Raw genomic sequence first — 17422 nt, forward strand, 5'->3', positions numbered from 1 at the left:
TGTATATATGTATATCATAAACAAAGAAAAACATCTAGAAGAATATATATCAAACTAGAGGCCCGGTGCATGAAATTCATGCATGGGTGCAGTTCCTAGGCTTGGCCAGTGATCAAAGCGCGAGCATCTGGTGTGGAAGGACAGGTCCCAGCTGATCTCTGGACCCTGGGCAGCACCTGGGCCCCCAGGCCCCCATGGACCCCCCTCCACCTGAGTCATGGTGCCAAGTCCCCACGCAGAGTTGCAGAGAGTGCACCTGAACGCAGCAGGCCGGGGCGCAGCGGGACCTCTGGGCCGCCCAGCAGCGCTGCAGAGAAGCTAGGTGGCAGCCTGCTTCTCCCGGTCGGCCTTGCAGACCAGCTTCTGCGCTAACCCAGGGAGCCCAACCAGCCCCTGTGGTCCCAGCGGCTGTGGCCTGGCTCACCCAGAAGAGGCTGCGTGGATGCAGGGCCGGCTCCTTGCAGGCGCCCGGCACCTGAGTGTGGGGGCTTCCTCTGTGCGAGCCCTGGCATCCCAGGGGAGGGTAGCAGAGGGAGTGAGAGCGAGCTCTGCAGACACCCCGCATTCTCAGCGCACCTCTGTTCCTGTCACCCCTGCCCCCAAGTAGCCGGCGAGAGATTGCAGCCCCCCACCCGGGGGATCCTGGGAGGTTAGTCACCGCCACTCATCCCCAGATCCCCATCCCAGCCTGGGGACTAGCACCCACCTTGGCCTGGCGCTGCCCGCTCACCTGCTCCACCATCCCACCACAGTCCCACTCTTATTGGGGCCCATCGGGCCAGCAGTGCCTCCATTGCCACCCACTGCCAGTGCCACGTTGCTGAAGGCCCACCATGTTCCGCACCACCCCCTGGTGGTCAGTGCATGTCATAGCAACTGATTGAACTCCCTGTCTCCCAGTCAAATGACCACCTGAGGGGACAATTTGCATATTAGGCTTTTATTATATAGGATTATAATGGGAAATTTTACTAGTATACTTATATGTCACTTTAAACGTGTAGTATTGTTAATTATACCTATGAAATTATATGGTCAGATTATGATTTTTGACATAATTCTTTGGGCTGCAAATGGCAGAAACTCAGCTGAAACTTGCAAAGCAATAACTAAATTCTTCAGGCGTGGGTGGATCCAGGAGCTCAAATGATGTCATTAGAAATCTCCATCTCTCAGACCTGCTGTCCTTATTGACTTCATTCTCAGGTAGTGCAGACCTGCATCTCATCAGTTTCGCACTGCAGTGGGAAGAGAGCAGCTTTTCCCTGAGAGTGTCAGCAAAGCCCAGGGCTGTCTTTCAAGGGCCCAGCTTGGCCATGTCTCAACCTTAAACCAGTGAATCATTGTGGCTGTGGGAAGCACTATGTTGACTGGCTAGGCCAAGGCCCAGGTCATGTGATCCTAGAGGAGAAGAAAAGAACTTTCAAGGCCATCCAAGGCAGCCAGTGGACTGAAAGGAGGGGCTGAATGGTTCCCAGTTGTCAAAAGGACAGGTACAGATCCCCCCATGTCTGCTCCTAAGGGTCCTTCACTCTCTGGGTCACAGGTATTTGTAATAACTGAGTTGTTGCCTGCATTTCTCTTGAGGTGGCAAGAGAAAAACGAGACCCCCTTCTTAGTCAACTGACTTGGGTTGCATCTGGTTATAACTTTGAGAAAAGTTAACAAGTGAGAGAAAAGAGTGAAGCTCAGATCTTGTCCACGACCTTGATTTTGTAGGGCATGGGAGGAATGAACGGTGGTGCTGGGGAATCGACTTCTCCTTTTCGTAGATCATTAGTTGTGTGTGTTCACAACCCATTGGGACATCGGACAATCTCTGGGGCTCTGGGGCTCCTGAGTGACGCGCCTGGGGAGCCACGCCTGCGTCAAGGTCACCCTCTGCCTATCCACCTCCTGTGCACTTCGCCGGCCTCAGCGAATGCTTCCCTGCTTCCCCATATCACACTGCTCTGTTTCTTCATTTCAGGGTTACACTAAGGACATGGTGACAGACTTTGATGAGAAACATGATGAGTATTTAATATTGCTTCAGCAGAGGAACCGGTAAGACAAAGCCGCTCGCCGGCAGCCCTTAATATTAGCCAAATAAGAACCCTATTTAGATTTATCAACAGCACGCAGGCGCTGGTTCACATGAGGGGGATGCAGTCACCCCGCTCGGAGGCTGGGAGTATTCTCTGCAATGCCAGCTCCTATTTCTCCATTCACTGACTTAATTGCACTTTTGATTGAGCTGTAGCAAACTGTTCGGCGTGTAAGTGCCATCTCTTGCCTCCCTGTTTCTGTTCTGGGAGAAGGTGGGTTTGTAATGAAAAGCTGGGATTTGGCAGGGCCTGTGCATTAGTCACCGCAAGAGCCCAGGCTGTGATCTTTCAGGCTGTGCGGGGCCTGGGAAATCTGAGCCTGTAATCATGCCTTGTTATGTAAAGGTGGAGTCACTGTGCATTTGTGTTTGAAGTTGGTCCCCATGTCACTTAACGTTAAGTCAGTATGAATTTGGGCTCTGGGGTGCTGGTTCCTGAAAAAGCCGGCAGTCGGTGGACGCAGTGTTTAGTGACCGCGGTCAAAGCACTGGGGTCTGGTTCAAAAGAGGCGTCGTGTCCTCAGTGCTGCGAACGTGTGCCGCCTCTGGAAGTTCACCTTCAGTTCCCTGCCATCTGTCTTCAGGCTGGGGCCTTGCAGGAAGCTGGATTTGCAAACTCAGATGCTAGCAGGGGCCAGGCAGTGAGCGAAGCCAGCTCCGTGGGGAGAGTGCTCAGCTCAGGCCAGTTGTTTGGGAACACGGGGCAGGGTCCATGGCCTCCACGGTTGCCAGAGAAGCCGGAAATCTGCGTTTGTGGTGTGAAACCTCCTGTGTTTTAAATGTTAGTAATGGATTCCAGTGAAAATGCAAAACAAATGGAAGAGTGGTGCAGGCCCCTAAAACAGACCTACAGGAGGGGAGGGACTGGGTGCTAATCTGGGCCTTTGTGTTTTGGGAATAAGCTTGGGTCTTGCAGGCCAGATGTGTAGGGCTTGTCATCCTGAAGGTGGATTCAGCCCTTCTCTGACTGGCTGGACTCCTGGTGCCTGTCACCTGGGGCCCTGGTGGCATGTCTCAGGGGACAGGTTTCTATGTGAAAGAGAGTCCCATGTGTTGTAGGAGTGTAGTGTTCCTGCCCACTGGCCCCTTTACTAAATTCTATTAAGACCCCCTGTATCTATGACAACAGCACCCGCCCACCTATCCAGGTGCTCCCTGGTGAGGCCCTACCTCCTCCAGTGGGAACCTCTGAAGAAAACTATGGGAACAGCCAGAAATGCCTCCTGCTGCTCTGTGCTCGGTCCCCCCTCTCCCCGCAGGTGACCTCCAGCTGGAGCAGTGGAAGGCTGTGCCCAGGAGTCCCGTAAGGGCCTTCTACCTTCATGAATGCCACGGAGCAGATTGTTTCACTCAGTTTCTGGCAGGCTGGGTGGTGCCCCTGACACCTGGGTGATCGTTTAATTAAATACATGTGCCTTCTCTTGGAGGAGAGTGTCATATGAGCAAATTGCTTCTTGTTAATCGGGGATCAATAAGTATATGCTCAAAGAGGTACCAGCCAATATAAGTGTGTAGGAGAATATCCAGTGGCCAGGTTGCAGCACAAAGGCAATTAAAAAATATTAAAACTGAGTTGCCATAAAATTTGGGAGCTGTGTTGTCACCAAGAGGGAGCTGGCTTGATGACAGGAAATTAGAAGGCAGAACTAAGAGAAACACCTAAAAAGAAAAAAGGGGAATGCACCTGAGCCGTCATCAGTGTTGCTTTAAAGGCATCTTTTCTGGAAGGCCAGTGCATGCCAGGCGCCTCGCCCTGTCACCTCGCCCCCATCGTCATCATTTTGTCTGCACACTACCCACCTGATGAAGCAGATACAGTTGTTGCACCCATTTTACAGACAAGGAAGTGGAGACCAGAGCAGTGTGCAATTAGCCTGAGGCCATACAACCAGGAAGTGGTGCAGCTGGGCTGTACTTTCTTAATGATGTTTTGTTTGACATTGTCATAAATACAGTGGGGCCTTGACTTACGAGTTTAATTTGTTCTTGACGGAGCTTGTAACTCAAATTACTCGTATGTCAAATCAGAAAGTGAACGAGTGAGACACGTGATGCTGGGCTGATGTTGTGGCGTTCACTGTGACGTTCGCTGCGCCAACTAGTGGTGGGGTATATGAAGCTGGCTCGTAACCTGAATTTTAGCTCGCAACTCAAAGCAAAAAATCGGCCGAGAGATGGCTCGTATCTCAAAAAACTCGTTAGTCGGGACACTCGTAAGTCAAGGCCCCACTGTAATCAAGAGGAGAGAAACCTGCCAGGGTAGCCAGGGGCTCTAAGCTTATTACGAAGTTAGAAATCTGGTTATCTGACTGGGTAGGAAACCAGCCTCTGAGCTTTACACTGTGCCTAGAGCAGCTGTGGGCAAAACTACGGCCCGTTTGAAATGAATAAAACTAAAAAAAAAAAGACCGTACCCTTTTATGTAATGATGTTTACTTTGAATTTATATTAGTTCACACAAACACTCCATCCATGCTTTTGTTCTGGCCCTCCGGTCCAGTTTAAGAACCCATTGTGGCCCTCGAGTCAAAAAGTTTGCCCACCCCTGGCCTAGAGGGAGATGAAAACCCAGGCTGCTGTGTGGGTTGCCCTGTGACCTGAGAGGGGGGCGGGGGTGCAGTATCATTGGTGTGAGAGCTCAGGAGAGACCTGCCCGGAACATTGTTTTTTACTCGCTCTGTTCACTGCGCCTTCTCAGTGCTTCGCTTTACCACGAGCATGAGGAACCGTGTGCTGAGGAAGACACACTGTTCGTGCTTCCTACTGGACGGTGCAGAAACCCAAGGTGAATGGACTTTAAGCAACAAAGACACTTACTGGCTCATGAAATAAAAAACCCCAGGATGATACTCTGGCTTCCGGCATGGTTGGATCCTGGTGCTCAGATTATGTCATTCAGTTGGTTGAATGTCATCCCATGCACCGTAAAGTCACCAGTTTGATTCCTGGTCAGGGCATATGCCAAGGTTGTGGGTTCGATCCCCAGTCAGGGTGGGAAGCAACCGATCAATGTTTCTCTCTTATATCAATGTTTCTCTCCCCCCCCCCCCCTTTCTTCTCTCTCCCTCTCCCTTTCTCTCTCAAATCAATTTTAAAAAAATGATATCACTGAAATCAGTCATTGTTCATCTCTTAGCTCTGTTTTCCCATGTTGGAGACATCTCAGACAGGTACGCCCCTCACGGAGGCCAAGGCCGCCACTGGAAACCCCACATTCGTATCCTACCTTGAGGAAGGGAGAGTACCTCCTTCCTAATAGTTCCACAAAAGTGCTGGTAAGGGCTCCCATTGGTCAGGCTGGGGCCCCAGGTTCATTCCTGAGCTAATCACCCTCTCTGCCTGGTGAGGTGGCATGGTCTGACTGGTCACTCCTTGGACACCCATTAAGCTGGGGTGGAGCGAGCTCACCCACACCATGTGGAGTAAGGAGTGGTTTAACTAGGAACTACTCCCAGGAAGTAGGGGGTCTATAGGGCTATGGTGGGAAGGTCGGGGAGAGGTGCCGGGCAGGCAGGCAGGAAGAACAGGTGTCTACCACACAGCCCTTGCTCTGGAGGAACTCCGCAGGCCTCAGCTGGGAGCACCAGGCCACCCACAGTATGCCGGAAGGAGCACCCAGCAACCATGTGCTCCAGGAGAGGACCAGGCCACCCACAGTATGCGGGAAGGAGCACCCAGCGACCGTGTGCTCCAGGAGAGGCCCAGGCCACCCACAGTATGCGGGAAGGAGCACCCAGCGACCGTGTGCTCCAGGAGAGGACCAGGCCACCCACAGTATGTGGGAAGGAGCACCCAGCGACCATGTGCTCCAGGAGAGGCCCAGGCCACCCACAGTATGCGGGAAGGAGCACCCAGCGACCGTGTGCTGCAGGAGAGGCCCAGGCCACCCACAGTATGCGGGAAGGAGCACCCAGTGACCGTGTGCTCCAGGAGAGGCCCAGGCCACCTACAGTATGCGGGAAGGAGCACCCAGAGACCGTGTGCTCCAGGAGAGGCCCAGGCCACCCACAGTATGCGGGAAGGAGCACCCAGCGACCGTGTGCTGCAGGAGAGGACCAGGCCACCCACAGTATGCGGGAAGGAGCACCCAGTGACCGTGTGCTCCAGGAGAGGCCCAGGCCACCTACAGTATGCGGGAAGGAGCACCCAGAGACCGTGTGCTCCAGGAGAGGCCCAGGCCACTCAGACTATGCTGGAGGAGCACAGAGCGGTCATGTGCTCTAGGAGAGACCCGTTCACCCTGCACAAACCCTCCAGAGGACACTGAGTGTGTGGTCACTCACCTTCCTGAGATGTAACCATGCCCAACGGGACTCAGGAGAGAGCAAGCAGAGGGATCAGAGGGCAGAGATGTGCGGAGGGACTGAAGCTCACAGCCAAGGGGGCTGCAACACGCACCTCTCATTGTGGAGCGGGGCCGGGGCCAGGGATCCAGCAGCGGCATTATTTGCTTTTTTTCTTTGAGGGAAACTTAGAGGAAAACCTGCCCATGTGGGAGGTGAGCCCACTGCCTGACGAGAAGATTCAGGCAAAAAGAAGGAACGGGAGAACCAGCGACCAGTGGGGGCCTCGCACGGGCTGGGCTCTGAGCTGGAGCTTCAGCCTGGCCTCCCATTTCATCCCCTGACAACCAGACAGGTGTGGGCATTCTTGGTCTCATTCTACAGAAGAGGAACCTGAGGGCGTGCCCCAGGTCATGCAGCCGGGGCACTGGCGGAGCCCCCAGTGCAGAGCTTTGCCCTCAACACTGCGCCACCTCCACCCACGTGGATTGGGGTGGTGATGTCCTGGAGAACCAGTCCCAGAGCCCAGGCCACCAGGTTCAGGAAGGAATGGCAGGCTTTGGCACCTTTGCTCTCTGCTTTATGCTTCAAGGCTGGACTCCAACGCCACCACCTCCAAGACTCCTCAGCTGAGAGCGACGCTCCTCTGGGAACCCTCCTTGCTCAGCGCCCTGTGGCGTGAAACCTGGTGAGGGGACAAGAAACAGCTGAAAGGCGCTGGGAGGCAGGCGTGGGCCTTGCAGACCGTAATTAAATCCTGGCTGCTTCCTTGGCTCTCTGACCTTGGCACATTCACCTATGAAACAGACCAATGGGAGGACTTAAATCCAAGGGCCAGGAAGGAAGCTAGACAAGGTATTTGGCGGTGCCTAGTAAGCCCTCCACCCAAGTGTGATTTCTGCATCATCCTCTTCATCATTTTAATGTTAAACACGCCTTCTCCCTGAGCTGGCATCCGGGAGACCTGGAATGCCTGACCCTCAGGTGACCTTTGGGCTAGTCCACCGTCACACAGCAACCTCCGCGCTCAGACGGGGATAGCTCCGTCCTAGCCCAGTCAGGTTCATGAGCAGCACACTGCCCGCTCTTTGAGCTCGGCTAGTCCTCTCACCTGGGTCCCTGCCTGTGCCCGACCCCCAAGCCATCAAGCATGTCGTGTCCCCCGTCACTTCCTTATAACACCCTGTCTCCACTTCCTCTTCTGCACAGAAAAGCTCTCTGTACAAATGACCGGTACGGGATAAAATGGAAATGATGCCTGCTGTGCGTTGGGTACCGGGGGCTGTGTTAGGAAGCGCACCTGTGCCTTCCCTCCTTGCTAAGCCTGGAGTTCCTTGGGGCCACTTGTTCCAGAAAGAGGTCTGGAGAGAGCCCCTCACTGTCCCTGGTACTCAGCATGGACCTGCAGCCCAGGGACTGAATCCTGACGGGCGGGAGGGAGAGTAGAGGGATGCACAGACACTGCGCCTTACGTGAGACCATCCAGACCTGCAAGAGAGCAGAGGGACTGGGCAGCAGGGCCAGGGCCTCCATCTCGCCAAGGGCAGGAATCAGTCTGATTGTTTTGAATTCCTTTCACCTAGGGCAGCTTTTTATGCGAAATAGTCTATCAGTTTTTTTAAAACCATTTTTCTTTGATCCAGTGAATATTACTGATGTGCTCAGCTGCAGCAGAGGAGTTCCTTTAGCGATTCCTTTTACAGTTTGAATAATTATCTCCTCATTTATCAGCTTCATAAATCCACATTTTCATAAATCATCCTGCTTAAAGAGAGGCCCCCGTGGAGGGCCAGCCCCAGCTCCTGGGGAACGGGCTGCCGCCGTAACCATTAAGGTAGCATCAGGAGTCAGCGTGGTCTCCAGAGGGAAGTTGAGGCAGGCACTCTGCCAGGTGGTCAGATTCTGACCCCCTATCCCCCTCCCCCCCTCAGCCCCCTCCCCCATGTTGGGGCCTCCCAGGGCAAGGGCTCCCTGTGGCCCTCTCCCCGGAGACTGCCCGTGCTTTCCAAGGGAGCCCCGTGGCTGTTGGCTCCAGAGAGTGCGGCTCTTGCTGTGCTTGGAAATTGTCTCCTGGTTACTTGTGTTTTCCTTCTGTTTTATGCTGTTGCCTGACCGTCAGGCATCTCCCAGGCTTCCGCGCTGACAAGAGATAAGCGTCTGTAATAAATGTTCCTGCCACGATGGTTGAAAAGATGGATGTAGTAGCAGCTCAAGAAACAGTTAAGAACAAAGAAAGAAATCACCCATAAAGCCACCACCCTACCTTAACAACTGATGTAATTTTTATATTTATCACCTTCCATTCTGGGTCCACAAACATACCTTTTTCCAACTTTGCACTTAAACACATATGTACATTCTTATTCTGCCATTTTCACCACTGAACAGATCCCAACAATAGCCCAAGTTTCAACAGATTCCTCATAATTATAATGGTTGCATGGGGGCCCGGGTTCCACTTTCCTGCCCTTGGACAGGAACATTTGGGTTGCTTTCAGGGTTTGTTATGACTGATCAGGAACCGTTTGCCAGAATGTACTTACTGACCAAAGACCAAGGGTGTCGCATTTTCTGTATTTTTATATTACTTCTGAGAAGGTTCTGTGAGTTGCTACCAGTGTCTGTGATATTTTCTGGTTTCAACGTCATCCCACCACCTGTAGAAGTTGTCCTTGTCTGGTGAAGACTCTGGAGCCAGACTGCTAGGTTCGCATGTTAGTCCTGCCAGTGTTACCGACTGGGGTCACTGGTTGGGACCTTGGTTCTTTTCATCGATGCAGAAAGGATTTTAAGGTCAATGAAAAGAAAAGTAAAGCAAAATGGGGTTTGTTTGTTTGTTTGTTTATTTATTTATTTATTTATTTATGTTTAAATTTAGGCTTGCACTGTCAGTTTTAATTGAAAATATTAAAACAGCTTAACTAATAATGAATTATAAAACTTTGATAATTAAGTGTTACGGCCATTTATGAGGCATCTATTCATTATTTTTGTAGGCCTGAAAGAAACTTTGCATACTTGTATTCTCCATTCTCGAGAAAGATTATGAAGAGGTGTAAAGCAAACAAAATCTGTAAACAGCTGTACTGTAAGAGCATAGGTGGTTTTAGCTCATGTTTTGGGTGTAAAATTTAACTCATTTCACGGGATACAAAAGCAGGTGCAATAGTAAAGCTGAATCATGAAAACCCCCATCAGTTACAAGTGGGGCTTATTGAACATACATTCCAAGCAAGGAGCAGGTGGGGGTGGGGGGTGGGGGGGGAGGGGAGAGAGAGAGGAGAGCGCACATGGCCCTCAACTCCTGGGATTTAAAGAGGGATTTTCTGTGTGGAGACTTTGACTTGCATTCAGGGATGATTGACAGAAACTATATTTTTTCTGGGCATGCCCTTACCCATAATGTATACAGAGAAGCCCACAGGAGGTGGGGTCAAAACTGAAGTGCAAATTTTATTATAATTAGTTTAGGGCCCTAGTAAGGTCACATTGGCATTGAGGTCATATCTTCTTCCTCTGAGCTTGCACCAAGAACCGCCTGTCTCTGAACCTGCCTGCTGGCGGTCTGATGGCAATGTTGGTCCGGCCCCGGTTCAGGACCCCAGGGCAGACCCCATGTCTTATGTCTCACTTCCTACCTGACACCACCATACCACCTGTGTGACCTTGCGCCAGTTACTTAACCTCTCTGTGCCTCCATTTCCTTATCTATTAACCCTTTGAGTACCAACCAATATCCTAGGAACTATGCTAAAATTGCCAAGGAATTTTTGCTGATTTTACAGCAGTAAACTTCATAAAATCGTAGTACCTGTAAAAAATTAGGCAGATAAATGCCAGTGGTCAATTTTAGAACTACAAACGTTCAGCATCATAAGTAATCTGCACTTAGGTGCCATCTGTCAATAAAGAGTGAACTACTGGCATCTAATAATGACACTGCAGGAGGAGCGCGATAGCGCTCCCGGCACTTTGGGTGAAAGACAGGAGGAGCGAGATCATGCTCCCCGGTACTCTAGGGGTTAAATGGGGATAATAAATGCAATTACTCCATAGATCAGCGGTTCTCAACCTGTGGGTCGTGACCCCTTTGGGGGTCGAACGACCCTTTCACAGGGGTCGCCTAAGACCATTGGAAAACACATATAATTACATATTGTTTTGTGATTAGTCACTATGCTTTAATTATGTTCCATTTGTAACAATGAAATTGGGGGTCACCACAACATGAGGAACTGTATTAAAGGGTCGCGGCGTTAGGAAGGTTGAGAACCACTGCCTTAGATGGTTGTGCCAATCCTCATGGCTCACAGTACTCCATGTTTGTGAATTCATCTGCTCGCTAGAATTTATTTGCAACTCCAAAATCAATACTTTCAGTGCTTTTACAGTAATTCAAAGACATTTGCAGAGTGGCAGAAAATTTTAGTTGCACGTTGTCAGCTGAGGGGTAGAAGGAGGCGACCCTGCCTTCTGTGTCGGCTCTCACACTGAACAGGGTCCTCTCCGCAGTATCCTTAGGGCTGCGCTTTCCACATGCGTGTGCTTGTTGTCGGTGATCCCGCTGTTTAAACAGGCCTCAGGCATAGCGCTGAAGTGCTCTCTAGTGTTGTTAAGCATGAAAAGGCTGATGTTTCTTTCAGAGAAAATACACATTAGGTAAGCTTCATCCAGGCGTGAGTGTGAGTGCTGCTTGCCTTGAGTTCAATGTTAACCAGTCGATTCTGTATTCAATAAGGTGCCTTCCTACAGAAACACGCATACAGCAAGGTTATGTATTGCTCAGTGGTAAAAACACTGACCAGCGGCTCGCAGGAACCAAACCTGTGTCTCCCCTAGGAGCTGTGTTCACTGTTTGCTAATTCAGGGTTTGCAGCAACTTTATAGAATGTAACTACCGAGAATAATGCGACTCAACTGTTGGTATAAAGCAGTGGTTCTCAACCTTCCTGATGCTGCGACCCTTTCATACAGTTCCTCATGTTGTGGTGACCCCCAATTTCATTGTTACAAATGGAACATAATTAAAGCATAGTGATTCATCACAAAAACAATATGTAATTATATATGTGTTTTCCGATGGTCTTAGGCGACCCCTGTAAAAGGGTCGTTCGACCCCCAAAAGGCGTTGCGACCCACAGGTTGAGAGCCGCTGGTATAAAGTGTTTAGAACAGAGTTTGGCATATGGTACCTCCCTATATGTGATTACTATTGTTTTCTAAAATTTACATTTTGCTAGTTTGGGAGGAACTTATTTAGTCACCTGCTGCCATGTTGGTTGGTTGTATTTCCTCTTATGCTGATGTCTAGTTGATAGGAGTACATGAGGGGGTTTGTCATGAGACTGAAGGGTTTAGTGTCAGGTGGGAGCAGCTCTGGAGGGGCCGAAGAGGACATGCACACCATCTGTGGCACAGGAGTCGGGAAAGGACCAGGCCTGAGGTGTGAGCTGGCCTTTAGAGAAAGCTGAATCAAAACCTGAACTGGAGACCCACCCGGCCATGCTCAGGCCAAGAGCCTTTTAGCCTATATGAGTGTGATAATCACATCATTAATCTTGAACAAAAGCCTGCACTGATATATTTTTAACTGCATTAGAATATAAAATGATGACAGTTGACATATCAGGCGAGTGATTGAGAGGACATTTATTTACTGAAGCAAAAAACCAGCCTGCCTGGTCGGCTGGGGGGCTTCTGACTTGGTGTGTTCTGTGAAATCTCTCACAAAGGCTCCGACCCTAATCCACGATTGCTTACACACTGAACCGAGGGCCGCTGTCCCCACAAGAGGAAATGCATGGCATTGGGATGGTCCCTGGGAGTCCGGGCTGTGTGGTAGCAGTGCGCATGCGTGCCCGCTTTCTGTCTCAGCCACTGTGGCTTGTTGCTAAGGTGGGCACACTTGAGCCTCAGAATGGAATCGGAAGCATCCCTGCAGGGCGGGAAACAGTCTTCCTCCTGCTTCCCCTTGGGTGTAATGGGCTTCCTCCAGGCTGTTTGTCTGTGAGCAGCTGGGGACCCACCCCAGCCTCTGATGATCAGAGCAGCAGTTCAGTTTCCGCATGGGGGTGGGGGTGGCCCAGATCCTGTAAGAGGATCAGGGATCCTTTCTCTTCCAGGATATTAAAGCATTTGAAAGCCAAGGACCCCGTGCAGCTGAGGCTGGAGCACTTGGAGCAGGGCTTCTCCGTCTACGTCAACGGGGCCAACTCGGAGCTGAAGGCGTCGCCACGGAGAGCCGTCCACTCCCACGTCTCCAGAAGTGCCTCGCAGGCCGAGGGGCCACAGGGTGAGCCCAGGCCCTTGGTCCAAGCAACAGTTAACTCATTAGAAGCAGTGGGGCTGCATCTTAAGCACATAAACTTACCAGCAAACCACTAGTTAACCTATACAAGTTAACTATACCCATTTGGCCAGAAGGAGAGAGCATGAGAGTGAGAGAGAGAAATCCTTTTTTATTTCTTTTAAAACTAGTCTTGGCCTCCACTGCCCCAGGGCAAAGGGGGCCAGAGCAGTGATTCCTGCTTTTACACTTCCCAGTTCTCAAGTGCCTATAATTTAAAGAAATGCCTAAGAGAATGTTGATTATACCTGATTTTCACTCGAAGTGTCTTGTTTTGATTCCACTGTTCATTTTTGAATGTAGTTACTCCATACTCTGCACACTTTAAGCGGCTTCTTGTGTCCTCTAGTAAAAGCACAGGAAGTCTGTGAAGTAGAATAGAAAGCAGCTAACCCAGTGGCCGGGCCCAACACAGGCACCAAAAATGACTCCGTGGCTGAATGAGTGAAGTGGCAGAGCACATGGAGGCAGGTCCCACTTGGCCATGCTACTTTGGGAGAGCCATTTTGCCTTTCTAAGCCTTTGCTTCTTTATCTTTAAAAATCGAACTAACAAGGGTGCCTGACCGTGGGGTGCCAGGGTGCCCTTCAAAGCTGCCTTGCCTGGGAGGCTAGTATAGTATCGAGTTGCACTAGATCAGGGGTGGGCAAACTTTTTGACTCAAGGGCCACAATGGGTTCTTAAACTGGACCGGAGGGCCGGAACAAAAGCATGGATGGAGTGTTTGTGTGAACTAATATAAATTCAAAGTAAACATCATTACATAAAAGGGTATAGTCTTTTTTTTTTTTTTAGTTTTATTCATTTCAAATGGGCCGGATCCGGCCCGCGGGCCGTAGTTTGCCCACGGCTGCACTAGATAGTACAGAAGAGGAGCTGGAATGAGGCACAGCTGGGTTTGAACCGTGTTCTGCCACTTTCTAGCTCTGAGACCTCTGCAATTGGGTCCTCCTGACCCTCAGTTTCCTCTTCTGTAAAATGGGAATCGTTATGCCCATCTACAGGCTTGCCAGGAAGGTTAAATGGCAGAAGGAATGTTTCTGACACACAGTAATCTTGATTTGTGTTGTTACCACAGGCACAGTAAAATCCCAAGCCATTAATAGACAGTGAAAGTGATGTCCTGAAAGCTTCCTTCCCGAGGAGAGTTACTGCAATTCATTTTGGAGTTTAGCATGAGCTTCCTAGCCCTCAGGGCAAAGAGGAAAATGGAATGACTCTTCTAGCTTTCATGGCAAAGGAACCTGGCGAGCTGCTGCTACTTAGGAGAAGCAGGCCTCTCTGAGTCCAGGTTTCAGAGAGGGCAGATAACAGGAGTCCCTGTACTGGGGCCACCGGCAGTACCTTCACTCATTCAACACACTTCTCCGCCCCCGCTCCCCTCTTTACACAAATGCTGGCCTATTGTGCACACTGTCCTGTATCCTGCTTCTATCCCTGGAGAGTGTTCCTTTTGTATATAGACCTGCTCCATTAGGCTGTAAATTATTATACATACTAGAGGCCCAGTGCGGGAAATTCGTGCAAGGGCCTTGGCCCTGGCCCCGCCCGCCATGGCTTTGTCTGGAAGGAAGGACATCCCGAAGGATGTCCGGTCTAATTAGCATATTATGCTTTTATTATAGATTACTATTATTCCATTTTTGCTGGGCATTTAGCTTTTCTAATGCTGTGCTGCTACAAATGGTGCTACAGTGAATAACTTCACATACACGATTGTGGGCACACTGATGTGTACTTAAATGTAAGTTACGAAACTGACATCACCGTGAACTTGCCACCTGTGCCTCACCGATTCTCCTCTCTCATCTCTGGTGTAGATTATGGACGAAGAACCCTGTTTCGAGAAGCTGAAGAAGCTTTAAGACGAAATTCACGGACAGCCCCCAGCAAAGCCCAGCGCCGTGGATGGCACCAGGTCAAGAGCGTGGCCCCAGCTCACACTTTAGAATAAGGAGTGGGGTTATTGAGGGAACGGAAACATAATCTCGGCGGGGCGTTGAGAATCTCAGTGGGGCATTGAGAATCTTGGCAGGGCGTTGAGAATCTTGGCAGGGCGTTGAGAATCTTGGCGGGGCGTTGAGAATCTCGGTGGGCAGTGGGTGGGCTGGCTGGGCACTCACGGCAGCGTTGCCCTCTCTGCATGTGGCACTGGCCTCTGGAGGGCAGAGGGCCAGGGGATCCTCTGGCCTCTCTCTCGGCATGATCTTCCCGTCTGGGCTATCACAGGTGGGACTCACAGCCCTGTCATGATGACTCGTTTATCTCGCTGTTTTTTATTGAGCACCTGCTATGTGTCAGGCACGGCCTTAGATGCCAGGCATGCAGTGGGTGAAAAGACAGCACCTGCCCCACAGACCTGAGATGCCGCTTTGATTGCCTTGAGGCTGCTGCTGCCAGGAGCTTGCATTTTTGAGCCCCTGCTGGTACCAGATGTGGACTCAGTTCCCGTGTGACTCCTTCCTTTGCCCTCACAGGAGACCTATAGGGTAACTTTCAATGTCCTTCCTCTTTTAAGGGAGCTGAGGAGATGAATGTTCAGAAAAGGTAGTGAGCTTTCCAAGGTCAACTACTAAGAAAGGGCAGAATCGAGACTCAAACCCAGAGCTTTGGCCCCAAGCTCAGTGTTCTTGCCCATATAGTCCTTATACCTTACCTTGCGGTTACTCACACCTGACCAGCACGTTCACATCGCCTGGGAGTTTTTAAAATACTGATTTTCAGGCTCCACCCCCAGAGATTCTGACTCATTTGATCTGAGGTGAGGCTTGAGCAATGGTGTGTATATACGTTTTAATCCTGTGCTCACCAAGATTGGGAAGTACTGCATTGTACTATATGTATGGATCTACGAGTAAATTCATATACTTTATTGACCCATCTCTACAATAACCCTGTAGATCTGTAAGTCCTCATTGTGCCACTGAAGAAATTGAGGCCCAGAGAGGTAAGGTGACTTGCTCAGAGTCACACAGCTACTGAGGGAGAAGGGTAAGCTGAGGTTTCAACCCTGGATCTGTTACTCCAAATCCAGTGGCCCTCCGCTTCTCTGCAGAGACATTGGTGGGGCTCTGACTAAATGGGGGAGGGGGTTCTTGCTAGGCAGCTCCAGTGCCAGGGAGCAGGGCCTGTAGGGGGGGGAGCTGGAGGGCTCCTTTGTTCCGAGCAATGAATGCTACTTTCTCATTAATGAGGTCTTTCTCCACTTCCCACTTCAGACCATCCTTCTAGTTGTTCCGAGAGCCTTCTATTATCAGGAGCCATATTTGCATCCTGTCTGTGACTTAATGGCTGCCCCAGAATACGTGCAATTTAAAAGACTTGGCCTCGGATTAATTAGCATCCCCCCCAGTCTCTCCCTGCGGTCCCACACTTCACAGGGCCTCATCATGGCTAATTTCCTGGCTCCCTGATGCCATGAACACTGTAATTGTCCTTCTGCACCATATCAGTGAGGGGTCAGCCAGTGCCTAACAACAGAGACCACTCAGGCCCTTTTAATCAGAAATGAATGTGATGCAGGGAATCAAGTGCTTGCAAAATCCCTGGGCTGGCAGAGGATGCGCTCTGAGCTGGGCCTCCAGGAATGGCACTCAGCATCTCAGCCAGACCTGCCAGAAAAGCTGCTGCCTGGGACACAGTAGGGAAGGGGTGGGGTCAGCAACCGGGATGTGTCACCTTAGCTGTGACCCAGGAATGAAGAAGCCACAGCCGCTGGCCTCAGAGTGAGGCTGTGCTTGCTAGGGCAACACGCTGAAGAGACGCCCTGTGGAGCCAGGGTGGGATGTTGCTGAAAAGCCCGTCGCCTCTGTCACTGATCCACCCCTCCACCACTGTGCTGGGCACAGACAGCCTCACCTTGCTTCTGCTTTCCCTGCCGGTGTGAGGCCATCTGATGGGCTCACCTGAGGCGCGTCCAGAACCCCAGCTGAAGGGAGTCTGGCGAGGCGCAGTGTCTAGCTTTCCGCCTCTGCTGAACAGGAAGGCCTCTTAGGAGAGAGTGGAATGGGTACCGGGGTCAACCCCCCCTCTCCCCCCGATTACTGACCAGATCAACGCTGCACCACCCGCACAGTGCTCTGGGACCACCCCTCAGAGCCATAGGCCCCAGGAAGCACTCAGCAGTGCTGAGTGGACCAGAGCCATGTTACCAAAGAAATCGTCCATTAATCTAACAAACAATTTCTACCATGGGCGGGGCTCTGGAGTTAAAAATAAAAAATCAAATAAGGCTCTGTTCCCGCCCTGGAAGACCTTACCGTGAGGACGTGGGAACTGCCAACCGGGAGGGAGATGCGACCGCTGTTTTCAAACTCGCGGAGGACCAGCCTGGTGGACTCCGAGTTAACAACTTCAAGCCATAACGTGTTTTCAAACTCACGTAGTTAACAAGACTTAGTCCCTTGCTAACATTTAAATTAAAAAGATTTTACATAATTAAAAATAATTTTTTTTATTGAATTTAGAGAGAGGAAGGGAGAGGAATGCCTCCTGCCTACCTCTTACGGGGATGGAGCCCGCAACCTGGGCATGTGCTCTGACTGAGAATTGACCCGTGGCCTCCTGGCTCATGGGCTCATGCTGAACCACTGAGCCACACTGGCTGGGCCAAAAGATTTTATGTAATTTTTAAGAAGCTCTATTCCTGCTTCTCTAGAAAAATGGAAAGATCGGGCCCCCAGGCTGGGCCCCCTCCTATCAGGCAGC

At 50.8% G+C, this 17422-nt stretch overlaps 1 protein-coding gene across 2 annotated transcripts in view; it reads left to right on the forward strand.

Annotated features, from left to right (window-relative positions):
• Nucleotides 1-1975: 1975 nt before the first annotated feature.
• Nucleotides 1976-17422, forward strand: part of KATNIP (katanin interacting protein) — a gene marked incomplete at its 5' end in the record, with an annotated part of 136273 nt that continues 120826 nt past the window's right edge. The window contains 3 exons of one of the 2 annotated variants that reach the window (XM_081090460.1): nucleotides 1976-2046; nucleotides 12492-12661; nucleotides 14536-14633. In XM_081090460.1, coding sequence (XP_080946586.1) covers nucleotides 1985-2046; nucleotides 12492-12661; nucleotides 14536-14633 — 330 coding nt within the window. The remainder of the gene's footprint in view (nucleotides 2047-12491; nucleotides 12662-14535; nucleotides 14634-17422) is intronic. The other variant, XM_081090459.1, reaches the window with a different exon arrangement.

The sequence above is a fragment of the Myotis nattereri genome, assembly GCF_964212035.1.
Source record: "Myotis nattereri genome assembly, chromosome: 4".
NCBI lineage: Eukaryota > Metazoa > Chordata > Mammalia > Chiroptera > Vespertilionidae > Myotis > Myotis nattereri.